The sequence below is a fragment of the Podarcis vaucheri genome (assembly GCF_965113315.1).
Source record: "Podarcis vaucheri genome assembly, chromosome: 8".
NCBI lineage: Eukaryota > Metazoa > Chordata > Lepidosauria > Squamata > Lacertidae > Podarcis > Podarcis vaucheri.
The window spans coordinates 8,342,165-8,359,606 of NC_138766.1; the positions used below are offsets into that span (position 1 = coordinate 8,342,165).

Sequence of the window (17,442 nt, forward strand, 5' to 3'; positions counted from 1 at the left end):
GGGAAAGGACGGCGCGCACGGCCCCCAGCGCCCAATCCTCCCGCTCTGCGTGGGGAGCCTTGGAACTCCCTGCTGCAGCAGCGCCGGGCTGGGCTGGGAAGCGGGCGGGGGGGGGGAGCAGCCGAAAGCAGGCGGGTCGCGGGGAGGGAGCATAGCTGTCAATTTACAGATTTGAAAATAAGGGACCAGCAGCCTCGAAAATAAGGGATCAGCAGCCAAAATAAGGGATTTCGGCTTGGCTTATACAGAAATCCGGCACTGATGGAGCCATGCTGCTTTGGCTGCGACTGACTGTGTTTTGCAGGGGGTTGGACTGATGATCCTAAGGGTCTACCACTCCGAAGAGGGGCAGACAAAACTGATGAACGACGTCGAGATGGCAAAGCTTACAGGCAGAATTAGAAACCAGGAAGAGGACCTCTTTAATATAGAATAGGGAAAGTTTATAATTTATTAGAAAAGCTATTGGAAGGAGTTACATACATTGGTAGGATTGACGGAAAACTTGTAGTAAAAATTTGAACGATGGATGGACAAATGATTTATAAAAATAGAGTTATGAAAGGGATGCAGAGGGGGAAATCACTACATTAAGATGCTGCACTGGTTGGAGGGGATGCTAAGCAGCACGTTTGTCGAGAACCTGCTCGACATCCGAAATAATCAGTCTCACACCAAGATGACTTGAAGAAAAAGCTTTGGCTTCAGCCATGCAATGTTTATTGTGTGCAGTAAAAATAATTCATCCTCTCTCCTCCAGCACAGCGTTTGTTCTGTCTCGTACTCAACAAAGTAACAATCAAAAGGAATGCAACCTTGCCCCTGCCCACAGACAAAGAGAGTCCTATGCTACGTGAGCCAATCATTTAGTCTAGCATGAGGTGTTCACGTGCTCATCATGCTCTTAGCAATATCTCGTGCTGTAAAATCACTCTGCAATAATAAGAACTCTGCTCATGCTCTTATGTACAAGCAATCATTTTCCCACACACGTTGGGGCTGCCGTAGTCCTGGTGCAAGGAGTTCCATCGGCCCTTCCCCGCCCGTGAGCCCAGCGTGAGGCGGTTGCGGCGCCGCGGTGGCCGCTGAAGTGCCACCCTTCTGCGTCCCTCCCCATCCCCTCCTCTTCCTCCTCCCTCAGTCCGCCTCCTCAGCCGCTGCCGCCACTGCTGCCTCCGGCTTCCCCTGGCAGCGCGGCTGAAGTCTCGCAAGAGGGGTTGCCTGCCCGCCCACCGCCACCCGTCTCCTCACGATGCACCCCTGAGGGGGAAAAGGGAGAGATGTGTGCGCTCTCTCTCAAGGTGGAGGACCCCAAGCTGCTGCTTCCCTCCCGAGCATGAAACCCGGGAAATTTAAGGGACATCATCAGTAAGGGACAGCAGCGGGACACGGCACTGGGATAAGGGAGTTTCCCGCCGAATAAGGGACGGTTGACAGCTATGGGAGGAAGGCGGCTCGGCAAGCAGCGGGGACGAGGTGCCTGTAAGCCGCCTGGAGTGCCTGCCAGGGGGAAAAGGCAGAAACAAATAAAGATGTCAATGTTATGATGGAGCAGTCGGGAAAGGGACAAGGGAGGTCGGGTCGGTGTGCTTCAAGCAGACATAAGCCGAGGGACCCTTTGCTCCGGCCAAAGGGCCACTCAGTCCAGCCTCCTGCCCGCTGAGCAGTGGGGAACCCTCGAACATAGCTGTCAACGTTTCCCTTTTTTAAAAGGGAAATTCCCTTATTCCAAATAGGATTCCTCACAAGAAAAGGGAAAAGCTGATTTTGAAAGGGTGCAAAAGACACTTCGTGGGTGTTTAGCACTTCGCAGATGCGTGCAGTGAAGAGGATGAGCGGGAAATGTGCTTCCTCCTTGGTCAGGATGCAGCAAAGAGTTGGCATTTTTGCTGCAAAAATCGGGTGCATGCAAAGAATTCCGTTTCAGCAAGATCCGGCGCTCAGTGGTCCAGAGTTGCGCTCGCTTTTCCTAGATGCAAGAGGCAGTCCTTGGCTGAACCTTCACGGGGCACTTAAAACTCACGGATAGAAGAATGGCAGATGAAAATGATGGATTTTTCAGAGCTAGCCGACCTAACGGGAAGAGTCCGCGACCAGAAGGAGGAGGAGGAGCAGGAAGAGTGGATTAAATTTCATGATTACTTAGTTAAATATGTTAAGTTAATTTAACTGAAAACAGCTTGCATATACTTAATTGCCTTAGGATTTTATTTATGTTAAGTGATGAATTAATATGTTTAATTTCATAAGGTGAAGATCTAAGGATGTTAATGTTTATTTTATAAGAACTGTGATTTGGAAAACCGTTAAAAGGACATGCAATGAAACTCAACCAAGGGGAAGCGAGGAAGTCACTTAACAATGTTAATAAGTGAAATTTTCATTAAGGCTATGATTTAGGTTTGTCTTATGTGTTTGTTTAAAATGTTGTGAAAACCAATAAAAAATAAATAAAACTCGCGGATGTGTTTTTCAGTTTACAGTGCTTTTCTTTTTTTTTATATATTTTTTTGCACGGCATACAATACGGGGAAGCCAAGGAGGCCGGGCACCTGAGCTCCCCGAGTGCAAAAACCAAAGGCGGCATCGGGGCGGCGTTTGCGACTCCCTCCCTGCATCCCGCAAGGGCGTCTCGCAGGGAAGGGAGACCCGCGGAGCGAGATGCAGCAGCAGCAGCAGCAGCAGTGGTCCCTCTGCTCCTCTGGCACTGCGGCGGAACCAGCGCCGCCGCCCGCCTCCCTCCCTCCCTCCCGTCTCGGAGGGGCAGGAGGAAGGGGGGGCTCTCTTGTGACGTCACCCTCCCGGCGCCCCTCCCCCCGCGACCGGTCACGCGCGTCCCGGGCGAAGGTCCGCGGCTGCTGCGCCGGCGCGGAAGGGCCGTGGCGGCCGGAGAGGCGAGCCGCTCGCTGCATCCCCTCGGCCAGGACCCAGCCATGGCGGCCGAAGCGCGCGGGCGTCCGGGCAGCCCCCCGGGCGGGGTGGTGGCGGCGGCGCCGGGCGGCCCGCTGCCCATGAACCTGTTCGCGGCCTGGGAGGTGGACGGCTCCGGCCCCAGCTGCGTCCCCAGGTGAGTCCCTCCTCCCCGGCGCTCGCCCCGTCGGGGCTCCGCCTCGGGGCCGGCGCGGTGGTCGTGTGAACGCAGCCGGGCGCCGCGCCTTACGGGGATACCCTGCGGGAAAAGCCTGGGACTGGCAGCCTGGGGGTTGGAAGCAGTGGCCAGTGGCGTAGCGTGGGTTGTCAGCACCCGGGGCAAGGCAAGTAATTTGCGCCCCCTAACCCGTGGATTTGCGCCCCCTAACCCCCTAACCCCAGATGTTGCGCCTGGTGCGGCCAGCCCCCCCTGCACCCCCCACGCTATGCCACTGGCAGTGGCGTAGCGTGGGGGATGCAGGGGGGCCGGCCGCACCATCTGGGGGGGGGGCGCTCGCACTTGCAGCTCTCTGCCCCTACTAAAATCCACGGGTTAGGGGGCGCAAATTACTTGCCTTGCCCCGGGTGCTGACAACCCACGCTACGCCACTGGTTGGAAGCCTTCCCCTCTCCCTGCCCAGCTCGCTTCCTCGCTCTTTGCATTGCAAGGCAAACTGCTGCTGACATCGGCAGAGGCCTCCTTCGGAAAGCAAAGAGCCCTTTTTGTCCGGCTGCAGAAGGGAGAAGGAGGGATGCTCCGGCTTCCCCCGCCGCTGCCATTTATATAGCAAAAAAAGGGAGCATGTCAGCAGCTGCGTTCACGGCAGTTAAGGTGACATGTAGTTTGGCCCGCAGACCAAGAGAGAGGGTGGTGATCAGATGCTCTCTCATGCTTCTTCCTTTCTGGCTGCTCTCTGGTCTGTGCATGGGGAAGATCTCCCCGGTGCTGCAATAGGAAACGACCCTTGATTGCTCTGAAACTGGTATGAAATTCAACTGTCCCCCTGGAGGTCCCTGAAGCAGCTCATTTCAAACTTATCTGCTCCTCTGGAAAATGCACCCCCCCCCCCATTTTTAAAATTGGTTTTCACAACATTATAAACAAACACATAAGGCAAACAAACATAAATCATAACCTTATTGAAAATTACACTTATTAACCTTGTTAAGTGACTTCCTCGCTTCCCCTTGGTTGAATTTCGTTGCATATCCTTTTAGCGGTTTTCCAAATCACAGTTCTTGTAAAATTTAACTTAAACATTAACATCCTTAGATCTTCACATTATGAAATTAAACATATTAATTCGACACTTAACATAAATCATGGGGAAATGCACCATCAGGGACAACACGCTCTATGGCTACCTCCAGTTGTGGGCATCGCCGTGGGTGACCACAGTGAGTGCTGCTTCTCTGCCTCTCGCTTCTGGAAGGACTGGCCTCCTGTCATGGTCCTTATTGCTCCTCTCCTTTCTCATCCAGATGGTGAGTGAGGTTCGGGTGACTAAGCCGTCATTGTCAGCTAGCCAAAAATAGTGGCCATTCATAATAGAGGTGACCCAGGTGACCCAGTGCACTTGGACATTAAAAAAAACCACAACCTTCTGAAAAAAATACCTTGCTGAGTCAATAAGCTTAGCAGGCATGGAACAAGAAGGAATCAGGAAGCAGGGATAAATGGATAATAGAAAGTGGAGTCCCACAGGGATCAATATAGCAACCTGTGCTTTTTAGCTCTTTCATAAACAGTCTAGAGTTAGGGGTGGTCAGTGCAGTAACCCTGTTTGCTGATGATATTAAATCGTGAAATTGATTTTTGGTTTTGGCCCAGTTCCCCAATCCCTAAGTTATTTCCCCCCAATATCACAGGTTTTGTTTCGTTTTTAATTTGCAGGTTGTGCAGCTTGACTTTGAAGAAACTGATTGTATTGAAAGAATTGGATAAAGATCTCATTTCTGTGGTAATTGCAGTCAAAATGCAGGTAATGCAAGCCTCGCTGGGTATAATAAGCTAATGAGGTGCTTTACAATTGAGCTGCTAATATACTATTTATTGGGAGTTGTGTGATTTATTATACTATTGTAATATACTATTTTGGGGGAGTTGTGTGATTTATTAGTGAGAAAAAACGGTTTCATTAATATACTGTGCTACAAATGGGTACTGAAAATCTATTGATACAGAATTGATGCTAATTTATATCATTGCCTTTTGGGAATTGTACATCTTAATTCTTGAAACAAAGCTGTTCACATACTCTTAACTAGGTGTTATGCCGTTCATGAAAGGAACGCTCAGGGACGTCTTTACCTGGGAGTGCAAGAGGTGCGGGTCACCCGCTGCCTAAGCTCTTAACTATCTACCTGTTATGAAATAATAAATAATTTTGATCAAGCTAGAAAAACAAAATACATATATACCTAGGTATTACCGAAATGTATACCTACTGTTTCACTAAAGGACTTTCGACTTTGTGTGCTCACTTACCAAAGCCGCGCCGCGCCAGCGGTGGTGTTTGTCATTCACAATGGCGGCGCTTCTCAGACTCAACGACGGCGCATGTCATTCTCAACGGCGCCGTGCATGCAAAGTTAACTAAATTTGGGGGCGCTGGGTGGATCTTTGCATCCCGCCAGCGCATATGCTAAAGACGGCCCTGGTGGCGGCGATGTGGTCTAATGAGCCTCTTGGGCAGGCATAGGCAAACTCGGCCCTCCAGATGTTTTGGGACTACAACTCCCATGATCCCCAGTTAACAGGACCAGTGGTCAGGGATGATGGGAATTGCAGTCCCAAAAGCATCTAGAGGGCTGAGTTTGCCTATGCCTGCTCTTGGGATTGCGGATCGGAAGGTCAGCGGTTCGAATTCGCATGACGGGGTCAGCTCCCGTTGCTCTGTCCCAGCTCCTGCCAACCTAGCAGTTCGAAAGCATGCCAGTGCAAGTAACCAAGTTACAGGGAACCAGGCAGAGGGCCTTCTCGGTAGTGGCACCCGTCCTGTGGAACACCCTCCCACCAGATGTCAAAGAGAACAACAACTACCAGACTTTTAGAAGACATCTGAAGGCAACTCTCTTTAGGGAAGCTTTTAATGTTTGATGCATTACTGTATTTTAATATTTTGTTGGAAGCCACCCAGAGTGGCTGGGGAAGCCCAGCCAGATGGGTGGGGTAATAATAATAATAATAATAATAATAATAATAATAGATAAATAGGTACCACTGTTGTGGGAAGGTAAATGGTGTTTCCGTGTGTTCTGGCCCTTGATACCCCAGTAATTGCATTAACTTGGACATTAGTCTGTGGGAAGAGTGTGGGGGTGTGTGTCAGTGCCTCTGCAGCTGTTGTGGCCAGTATGGCCAATAGTCACGGACAGTGGAAGAGGTCATCAAACAACAGCTGGAAGCCGCCGTTGCCCTTCCCTGGTCTGTAGTGGCACTTTCTACAAATCTGTATTTATTGACTAACAATAGCTGATCTGTTTTCCTTTTTCTGTGCAGGGTTCAAAACGAATATTGCGGTCTCATGAAATTATGCTGCATTCTAGTGGGCACGTAGAAACAGAGCTTGCTCTGAGCTTTTCCCTGCAGGTAATGTAGGAATCCTTAATATTTCCCTCCTCCCCCTTACTGTAAGCAACTTAATTTAGGACATATTTTTAAAAACCGAAATGAAAAAATGACTCGTTGCTTCCTCTGATTTCCCACGGCATTGTAGAGGTGGAAGAGACTAGAAGCTTGCCTTGGGATAGGTAGGAAGAATTAAGAGCAGGGGTTCCAGCCTTCTTCGGCCTTCGGCACAAACAAATGAAACACAGGCTAAAATCCAGACAAACATTCGAATAGGCAACCCTTCCAAACAGCCTACCAGTTTAATAATAATAATAATAATAATAATAATAATAATAATAATAACAACAACTAGCAGGGGCAAAGTTTTTATCGGTGGTTGCAAGAACAAATGAGCCCTATATTCTAAACAAAATGCTTGTTAGATAAGGAAAGGTGGGATGTAAATGTAATTAATAAATTAGTGAACTAATTTATCATCCAGTCTGATCAGGATACAAAGTACTCTGTCTACTCTTTAGGAGAGTGGGATCCACTTTTTTTATTTCTTTATAGGTGGAGAAACAGCTTTCATTTATGGCTGCTGATTCATCTCCCAACCTCTTCCATCAAATTCCTGTGCAGTATTATTTAGCAGCACTATATCCCAGTAGCTGTGGTTCGATATGGTACAAAACCAGCCAATAAAAGTAACAATATGTTGCTTTTTCAAGAGATTCTGTGTTTTAGGCTTGTTCCTTGCCCAATTCTTCTTTCTGTGAAGGGTCTAATAATATTAAAGTCTAGTGTCATTCATCTCAGGGTTCTTAGAGGCCACTTGACAGCCTTTCCAGGTGCTTCCTTGAGAAGGTGACGTTAATATCCTCCTGTTTATGCAGCCTAGGACCCTCGTACTTATGGGACCGCCTCTCCTGGTATGTCCCGCAGAGGACCCTAAGGTCCATGAATAATAATAGCTTGAAAGTCCTGGGCCCTAAGGAAGCCAGACCATCCTCCTCCAGGGCCAGGGCTTTTTCAGTGCCGACTCTGACCCGGTGGAATGCTCTGTCCCACAAGACCAGGGCCCTGCAGGACTTGATCTCCTTCCACAGGGCCTGTAAGACAGAGCTATTCCACCTGGCCTTCAATTTGAATTAGCCTGATCCTCTGTTTCCTTTTCCTCTTTCCTCTTCTATGAAGAAACCCCTTCTGGGACTCCACATTTAAATTCTTCCCTGGTCTCCTTGCTGGCCCTAGTAGGACCAACTTGGCCAATTAGCCCTAGTATGACCCCTGAATTTTAGAATTTTATTGATATTGATGCTGCATTTTATGTTGTATTTTATGCTGTTTTATACTGTTTTTAAGTCACATTTTAATCAATGGTTTTATTTGCTGTTAGCCGCCCTGAGCCCGGTTTTTAAACTGGGAAGGGCGGGGTATAAATAAATTATTATTATTATTATTATTATTATTATTATTATTATTATTATTATTATTAAACCTTTACATGTTTTATTTGCAGTATCCTCATTTCTTGAAAAGAGAAGGCAACAAACTTCAGATCATGCTTCAGAGGAGGAAACGGTATAAAAACAGAACAATTCTGGGTTACAAAACTTTGGCAATGGGATCTGTGAACATGGTGGAGGTAGGTGCCCCTCTATATAGGTCACTAATATAAAGGGTGTTAACATACTTTTTTCTGGTCTTCTGTAAGGTTGCATTGCAAAAGCATTGCTAAGGTTCTTTCAGATGTTGTGTTTATCTCTGACTGATAGCGGACTTGTAGGGACTTGGGGACTTGGGCCGTAAAAGCCAACCCCAGTTTTCTGACACCAAACATAAAGTGGGTAAGAAATAGGGTGTTAACTTGTAAGCACGCTCTCTCTCAGACATTGTGTCTCATAGGTGTTGCAGCACCCAAAAGAAGGAGGCCAAGTTTTGAACCTTTTCAGCAGCATCAAGGAAACTGCAGTCAAAGTAGCAGAGATATGGATCTTCTCACTGTCCAGCCAACCAATAGACCAAGAAGACAGTGCTATACACATGAGCCAGAAAATCAAGTCTGCAGGTATCTCCAGAACTGTAAAAGTCCATGCTAATATCCATCTTTTCCACTTTCTGTTAAACAATATTTCTTTTAAGTCAAGATGTCTCAGAATCTTTCATTTCTTTCCCCCACAAAAAGTCCAAGATAGGTTCCATAATTGCTATTGTTATTTCTTAATGTCAACCATATTTTTTCTTTGGACTTCCTCTTTTGTATTTGCAATTGTATCCCAATCTCCTTCTCTAGGACCTTCCATTTTCAAGAGAGAGTACCATAACTTGAGTAGCATCATTCTCTGAATTCAGTCCAAATTGTACGCAGACTGCTTTCACTCTGCTAGAACTGAGTAAAGGCCAGGATCGAAGTTTCCCCAAAACTTCCCCCCCCAACTCTTGCAGTTCCTGACTTTGCCGTCTTCAGATGGTTTTAATAAGAAGATTAAAACCAGAAGACCAGAAAACAACAACTGTGAAATTGCCATAACGGCCCTTGCAGTTTTCTTCCTGGTTTGCCTTTAAACCAATGTGCAGTTGTTGTTTTTAGTAAGAGCATAATCCAATTGCTTCTGTATCATTCTTCTTTCAGACAACTATTCCGAAGAGGAATATGAAAGCTTCTCTTCAGAACAAGAAGCCAGTGATGACGCAGTTCAGGGCCAGGTATTGTCTAAGCAAATAAGCCCTTTGTAATTATCTTAAAAGTCATAAATGCAAGGGAGCAGACCTGATTATTTCATTCATTTATTTTATTCAAAACATTTAGCCACTTGATAGCCTACTAGAAGAGCAGCTTCAAAGAGAAACTGAAGGACTTATTAGGATTTCCCAGCCCACAAGATGTTGGATCCAAATGGTTTTCTTATGACTTGGGGAAATTTTTCTTGTCCCTCGTTGCTGGCAATCCTTTGAAATCCCTAGTCCACTCCTTCAGTTGGTCGTTGATGCTCCTTGATGGTTGATTCTAAGGAAGTTGATCCTCTGAATCACCCTCAAAGAAGCAACCTGGGTCTCCAATGAAGATCTGAAGGTCTTGCTAGGTTCCTCTGGTCCATATCCAGAAGATATCGAGGTGCTGAGCTTTAAAGGGGTTTATGTCAAAACCAGCACTTTGAATTGGGCTCGTTGCTGCTGCTGGCGTGGTAACAGAATTAGTGTTGTAGGATCTGTTTGCCTTAAATCTGTTAACCGTTGGGACAGCTTAGTGTATGTTTGCATACATTTTAATTAATTAAAAAAAACGCTTGCAAGGCATTCCATCTGCCTTGATGTTGTAACACCCCTATTCCCCTCATTTGACCTTTGTTGATGATCATAACAAACGTTTCTTTTTCTTCAGGATTTGGATGATGATGAGTATGAGTTGGGAAAGCCAAAGAAGCAGTGGAGATCGATAGTAAGAACAGCATCCATAACCAGGGTTGGTGGAAATTAATTTTACTAACATTGATGTGGATTGGGGCCAAGTGTCTGCCCAGAGTGAAAGAGTGGACTAGATATGGCATGAGGTTTGGACGAATACAAAGCCACAGTAGTTGTATTCATATTTTTGTTTTGTCATGCTTTGTTGTGAACCGCTTTGAGTGTAATGCATACAGAACAGCATTATAACAAGTAATAAGCAGCTCAAAGTGACTCGGGTGGTTGCATGCATGACAGGGGAGTAATGTAAGCAGAGGAAACCTTTGTTTTGGTGGACTGAGATTGCCTTTTTGTTCTGACCTTCTTCCAAGGAACCCAAGAGGGCATACAAAAATTGCCCCCTCTCATTTCATCTGCCATTGCCTTGAAGGGGGGCTAGGTCGGAGCGATTGACCCAAGGTCATTTGGGGTGCTTCATAGCCAAGTCTGATAATTTGAGGCACATGTCGTGTCCTGCTTTAATAATAATAATAATAATAATAATAATAATAATAATAATAATAGTAATAATAATAAATTTATTGTTTATACCCCGGCCATCTGGCTAGGTTTCCCCAGCCACTCTGGGCGGCTTCCAACAAAATATTAAAATACAATAGCCTATAAAACATTAAAAGCTTCCCTAAACAAGGCTGCCTTCAGATGTCTTCTAAAAGTCTGGTAGTTGTTGTTCTCTTTGACATCTGGTGGGAGGGTGTTCCACAGGGAAGGCGCCACTACCGAGAAGGCCCTCTGCCTGGTTCCCTGTAATTTGGCTTCTCGCAGCGAGGGAACCGCCAGAAGGCCCTCGGTACTGGGGTAGCACACCTACCCCTCTGGAAATTTTTATTAAACATGAGACTGATTCAGTAATAGCTTCGTCCTTCCAAAGAGTATGGAGATAACAAGGTGCCCTTTGCACCTTTTCTGTCTATAGGGCACATTCAGGGGAGCATTCAGCGTTCCAAAGAAAGGTTTTTGAGCTTAGGTCCGTGGGCTTGATGAGTCTTGGCTCACACTCTGACACATCTGGATACATGGAGACAACTACCGGCCTGTGGCCTGGATTTGAAGTACAGGCCTCCAGCCTGGAAAAAGCAAAACAAAAACATGACTGTTCTCACAGGCTAGAGTTTCTTCTGCAACCATGCTACTTCTGGTACCTTAAGACTGGATCTTGGACTTGGGGGAAAGAGAAATCCCCCATCATGTATTTGATTAATATCTGTTCTTACAGCCGAGTGGCTTAGGGCAGGGCTGGATTTAGGTTTCATGAGGCCCTCAACTACTGAAGGTAATGGAGCCCTTTATATGTCCAGCTGTCCTTTGTCAACAACAACTTGTCGCTGTTTTTTGTGTTGAATATATGCTATATGGTAATTTATGGACCTAATAGGTATCTAAAGCCATTCGCACATACCAAAAGGAGCCTACACCAACACAAAACACTGTTGCTGTATGTAGGTTTTATTTTATTTGTTTTTTGTCTTATATTTTGGAAATGTACATCCAGTTTTTTCCTTTATTTTTTTTGGGGGGGCCCCCAAGAGAATGGGACCCTAAGCTATAGCTTGTTTAGCTTATATGCAAATCCAGCACTGGCTTAGGGAGCTGTTGCGTTGCATTTGCTGTATGGGTTCAAGTTAGGATCTCCTTCTTTTATGCCTTTGACACAAATGGTATTTTCACAAGCATATAAAAGCCATTCCCCTCTTTCACTTGGCGGGGCTTGAAGTCCTGCCTCTTGCTTGAGAGCCAGTGTGGTGTAGTGGTTAAGAGCGGTGGACTCGTAATCTGGGGAACCGAGTTCGATTCCCCTCTCCTCCACCTGCAGCTGCTGGGTGACCTTGGGCCAGTCACGCTTCTTTGAAGTCTCTCAGCCCCACTCACCTCACAGAGTGTTTGCTGTGGGGGAGGAAGGGAAAGGAGAATATTTGCCGCTTTGAGACTCTTGAAGGGGAGTGCTAAAGCGGGATATCAAATCCAAACTCTTCTTCTTCTTGCTTCCCAACTACATTCTATACCAAGAGGCACAAGTGTTTCTGTACTCTGTATATGCCTCTGGCTGCCCTTGTTGCATGGCCCTTTCTCCCCCCCCCCCCCGGAGGCTTGACAAGAGTATTTCTCACCCAGGTACGTCTTAAATCTTTGTCCCTGGCGGGATTTGTGTTCTTTATACAAGGCCCCTGGCAAGGGAGCTCTGTGGCTGATCCATTGTGTTGAATCCTCTTTCTCCTCCCATACACATTGCTAGCAGGCTAGCATTTATATTTATGTGCACTCCAATTGTTTTGGAATTTATTTATTAATTATTTGGGGTAGACACTCAGACATGTAGAGGGATAACTTAGTGCCATGTCCCCATGCAAAAATAAAACCTATATTCTTCAGACATCATCTATGTGCCATGGATTGCAGATTTTGTTGCAGAGTCAGTTTGTGGGAAACTGTGTTCTGATTAAAAAAGTCTCCGTTTTCTGTAATTACTTGTTTTTAATCTTGTGTTAAGAGTAAAAAAAAAAAATATGTTAAAGATTTGTGTTAATGGAGCTGGCTTTGGATGAAACGCAGAGCTAACTGTTCCTAACAAACTAATACAACATTAGACCTCTGTTAGACATTTCTAGTGGCAAAGAGTTCTAGGGTTGAATATACGTGATTGGAGATCAGGAGTGAGAAGAGCTCATTGGCTTCTCAGCAAAAAAGTGAAAAAAAAGTTACTTATCAGGAATTATTTAATCCTACTCCACTAAAACTGCAAAGTGAATGGTGGAATCCAAGCACAAACAAATAGCAAAACAAGGGAGATTGTGCTAGACCTCTGTGGGCTTGTCCTCAGGCCTCCAGGGCAATGAGTGGCCAGCTATGTCATTGCACTAGAGGAATATGAGACATCTCTGCCAACACAGAGACATCAGTTTGCACGCTCTTTCCAGTATGGATCTGGAACTGGCTGTCCTAGCTGAACCGGAAATTCTGGCCCAATTCCTAGTTGGGATGGAATTTAAACAGTGCCTCAGATGAATGAGCAACAGCCGTGGCCTGTCTTTTGTAAGCTATTTGCACTTATTGACTGAGAATAAATGGTGCATGGTTTGTCGTGGCGCTGTGCTTCGACACACAGAGATTGTGTGCTGTAGTGTTGTACTGATTGCAGTCATTTACCTTTACAGCAGCAAAACTTCAAGCAAAAAGTAGTGGCCCTGTTGAGACGATTTAAAGTATCTGACGAGGTAAGCTGTCTGTGGTTGCTGTCTCCAGCAACTTCCTTAAATTCTGCATGGGTTTTGCATTATCCATCAGGCTAAGGGCACTTTCGTCAGAAACGCAGAACCTCTTTTCGCAGCAGGGGTTGGAAACTTTTATCATCTCAAGGGCTGAATTTCTTCTTGGGGACCGTGATGGGCAGGGATGGAGGCAAAAGCAAATGCCGCAACAGATGTGACTCTTGTTTTTGCACAATAGGCTGCATTCAGCTGGGCATTTCTGCGCACACCCCCATGCATTCACCCTTCATTCCAGCCAAGGAATGGAACTTGAGGGAGCTGTGCCGTGTGACCTGGGCAAAGTTCCAAGGGCCAGATAAAGAGGCTTTAGTCTCTGGGGCTGAGGTTCTGCACTCCCGAGGTTTTACACCAAGGCAAATGGTGTAAATGTACCCCCTAGTTTACCTGTCTGATTTTAATGATCTGGCAAATACTGTCTTTTGCATATGAAGCTTTGTTAGCCTTCTGCAAGTGCATTAATGTCATTGCCGAAACTGAATGGTCTGAGTAACCTTCTGTACTTAGGTCTCTTCTAAACTGCAATAGGCTAACAGGGGAAACTTAAGAGCACAAAAACATTATTTTTGTATAATGTGAGTGATCAGTGTTTTTGAAACATTCAGCCACTTATAAATTATTTTTAATAAATAAAATATAATGGCCGAGGTGCCATTTACCAACTTACTGTTTCATGTGAAAGCACCTTAATTCTTTTATGAACTTTAGCGGTCTCCCTGTCCTTCTTTCTTTGTAGGGTTGAACTTGACTTCCATTGAAATCAATGAAACATTATGATAGATCTGTCCCATTGATTTCAGTGGGACCTGAGTCCAGGTAACATAGCCTGGCTCTCGCCCTCTGTTTCTGTAAAATGTCCTAAGTTATTTTGCCTGTATCTCGCACAACAAAATATGGGCCCTGGTAACTTCTGAAAGTAACTTCTGCCCAGGCTTCTGCCTCTCATAAAAAAACCCCCTGTTATTTGTAACACTTGCTTAAGGCAGAACTTGTTTTCTTGCCCAACATATATGCCCGACACACTCACCAAGACAACAAAGTAATTTGTGCAATTACCTGAGGGCGGGGATCATATAAAACAAAGAATAAACCTTTGGAGCAAAAATTCTTTTGAAAACGATGATGCCATTTCCTGCAAAATAAGTTTGAGCAGTGTACAGATATTTTAAAGGACAACAATAAATATATTATCATTGTAAACTTGGAAAATGAATTATAAAACCCGTTCCTGCATATAGTTACACAATTTGTGCTTGGGGAACATTGTCTCCCTGGTACTTTGCAAGCTGTATCAAGATTGCACAAGCTAGATCCTGGTCACATCTTGGTGGCAACGCCGGTTTTGTTTCATTTAGCTTCTTAGACTCACAAAAAATGTCTCTATACCCACTTACCACTCAGAATTTATTTTCACAGTGCAAAGGCTGCAGCCATCACCCCAAATGTGAACTTTGAAATAGGCTGTCTGGAATTGCCAATACATCAGAGGGTATCCAGTTTTATTAGGAAAGGTGCCATTTGTAATCATTTGAAAGGTTTTTCTACGGACACCACCAAGTGGACACCAAGTGGGGATCTTATTATGTTCCCACTTCAATTAAGGCACAAAAAATGTCACCACTTCTGGACGCTTCTGTGTTGCCTCTTAAGTGACATTTTGCCTCCTGCTGAAAGGGAAAACAATCATGCAACGCGACACAAAGAACAATAAAAAGACAAGACACAGATACCAAAACTCACAGTAAAACATAGCCAGCATGGTGTTGGGGGGCTTGGTGTCTTAGTGTCTCCTCTCGCAGGAATACAGATGGAATCTTCTCCAGTGGACAATGGGAGACCATCAAGGCCTGGGAAAGAGCTGGCTCACTGACAGGAAAGAATGATTTGCTGGACAACATGTCTTCGCTGTTGTGAAAACTCCCCATATGAGGGGTCTAAATCTCACAGGGAGCCTATACCACTTTTAAATCGTTATACACAATGCTTTGTTCCTAGAAAAAAGGTGCCGATATTCTGGGCAGTTGCCCTGGCTGAAAAATTTCCTCCAGGCCAGGAAAAACAATTACATGTAAGACAATTACATGTTTTATTGGAACTTCATTAAGATCTTGGCATACAGTTATTCCATGATGCATGAATATTAAATGACTTGCTGCAATGCCATACCTTTTTCTGTGCTCTCAGTACCTTACTGCCTGGCTTTGGGAAGAAAGCATTGGGCTCCAGGATCCTGTCAGAGCCTCGTGCCTACTTCCCCAAGCCTGGGAAGTGTTTGACTGGCTTAGGGAAGGAGGTGCGAAGCTCTACCGGGGTCTGGGAGCCCTCCAGCCTCCATCTCCTCCCCCCCCCAAGGGGCTTGCCGATTAGAAGGTTGGCGGTTCGAATCCCCACAACGGGGTGAGCTCCCGTTGCTCGGTCCCTGCTCCTGCCAGCCTAGCAGTTTGAAAGCACGTCAAAGTGCAAGTAGATAAATAGGTACCGCTCCGGCGGGAAGGTAAACGGCATTTCCATGCGCTGCTCTGGTTTGCCAGAAGCGGCTTAGTCATGCTGGCCACATGACCCGGAAGCTGTACGCCAGCTCCCTCGGCCAATAAAGCGAGATGAGTGCCGCAACCCCAGAGTCGTCCGCGACTGGACCCAATGGTCAGGGGTCCCTTTACCTTTACTATGTATGCTTTTAAATAAATAAATATGAGTGGAGAAGGCTCCCTGCTGCAGAAGATCAGCACCAACATGAGAAAAGCAGTTGAGCTGAGCAACAAGAATGCAACAGAGAGGCAGGACTTGGTCTCTTCATACTTGGTCTCTAATTGTCTGTGTATGGACTTGTGAAGAGGGCCTAGATATAAATACTTGAATGCAATTAATGACCAAGATGATATTTGCATTTCAAGGAAGCCTCCATTTAACACACTTTTATGCTGCTTGTGCTTTTCTATCTAGGTTTTGGATTCTGAGCAGGATCCAGCTGACCATGTCCCAGAAGTAGAAGAAGACCTAGACCTTCTCTATGATACACTTGATATAGAAAACCCTAGTGACAGCGGCCCTGACATGGAAGACGATGACAGCGTCCTCAGTACTCCTAAGCCAAAGCTAAAGTAAGAAGAGATTTTGATGGCAGCTTTGCGGATTCTCGAACCGACTGTCTGTTAGGATGAGAGATGCTGGGGCAGCTCTGGGGAAATAATAATAATAATAATAATAATAATAATAATAATAATAATAATACTTTATTATTTATACCCCACCCATCTGGCTGAGTTTCCCCAGCCACTCTGGGCGGCTCCCAATCAGGTATTAAAAACAATACAGCGTTAAATATTAAAAACTTCCCTGAACAGCCTTCAGATGTCTTTTAAAGCTAGGCTAGCTGCTTATTTCCTTCACATCTGCTGGGAGGGCGTTCCACAAGGCGGGCGCCACTACCGAGAAGGCCCTCTGCCTGGTTCCCTGTAGCTTCACTTCTCGCAATGAGGGAACCGCCAGAAGGCCCTTGGTGCAGGATCTCAGTGTCCGGGCTGAATGATGGGGGTGGAGACGCTCCTTCAGGTATACAGGACCGAGGCCGTTTAGGGCTTTAAAGGTCAGCACCAACACTTTGAATTGTGCTCGGAAACGTACTGGGAGCCAATGCGGATCTCTCAGGACCGGTGTTATGTGGTCCTGGCGGCCACTCCCAGTCACCAGTCTAGCTGCCGCATTTTGGATTAATTGCAGTTTCCGGGTCACCTTCAAAGGTAGCCCCATGTAGAGCGCATTGCAGTAGTCCAAGCGAAAGGGGGTGGATGGACTGTGTTTCGGTACCTGCCTGCTTGCTCAAACGGCTACTTGGGCAGCAGTTTTGCACATGAGGGAGGGAGAGATCTTGGGAAGGACTGACAGCAGCCTCTCACGTTTTGGCACATGGTTTCTAGAGGTTTCTATAGCCTTGGCCATGTTTTGGAGCTCCTAGCAAAAAACAACAACATTACGATGTCCTTTGTTTTCTTACTATAGACCTTACTTTGAAGGAATGTCACATTCAAGCTCTCAAGCAGAAATTGGAAGCCTCCACAGCGTCAGAAACCAGAGAGAGCCACCCAGTCCTGTAAGTGCATAAAATAAGTGCATAAAAATAATTGAATGCAACTGATAATCACAAATGCATTTCCATAAAGGGGTTGTGAGTCAAGTATGGCAGTTTTATACAGTGGATGCTCGGGTTGCGCATGTGATCCATGCGGGAGGCACGTTCGCAACCTGCAG

General features: G+C 45.9%; 1 protein-coding gene and 1 long non-coding RNA gene across 11 annotated transcripts in view; both read left to right on the forward strand.

The window, feature by feature from the left end:
- Positions 1-17,442, forward strand: part of LOC309538954 — a 67,855-nt gene that overhangs the window by 12,320 nt on the left and 38,093 nt on the right. The window lies entirely within an intron of this gene.
- Positions 2,910-17,442, forward strand: part of PACS2 (phosphofurin acidic cluster sorting protein 2) — a 52,626-nt gene continuing 38,093 nt past the window's right edge. For 7 of the 10 annotated variants that reach the window (XR_014222296.1, XR_014222297.1, XM_082234281.1 and 4 more), the window contains exons 1-10: positions 2,910-3,067; positions 4,805-4,892; positions 6,413-6,502; positions 7,986-8,111; positions 8,372-8,534; positions 9,099-9,172; positions 9,849-9,929; positions 13,084-13,143; positions 16,138-16,295; positions 17,194-17,284. Coding sequence is in view for 8 of the 10 variants with exons in the window: in XM_082234281.1 (XP_082090407.1) it covers positions 2,934-3,067; positions 4,805-4,892; positions 6,413-6,502; positions 7,986-8,111; positions 8,372-8,534; positions 9,099-9,172; positions 9,849-9,929; positions 13,084-13,143; positions 16,138-16,295; positions 17,194-17,284 (1,065 nt within the window). In the remaining 2 variants the exon portion in view is untranslated. The remainder of the gene's footprint in view (positions 3,068-4,804; positions 4,893-6,412; positions 6,503-7,985; positions 8,112-8,371; positions 8,535-9,098; positions 9,173-9,848; positions 9,930-13,083; positions 13,144-16,137; positions 16,296-17,193; positions 17,285-17,442) is intronic. The other 3 variants (XM_082234280.1, XM_082234282.1, XM_082234284.1) reach the window with 2 other exon arrangements.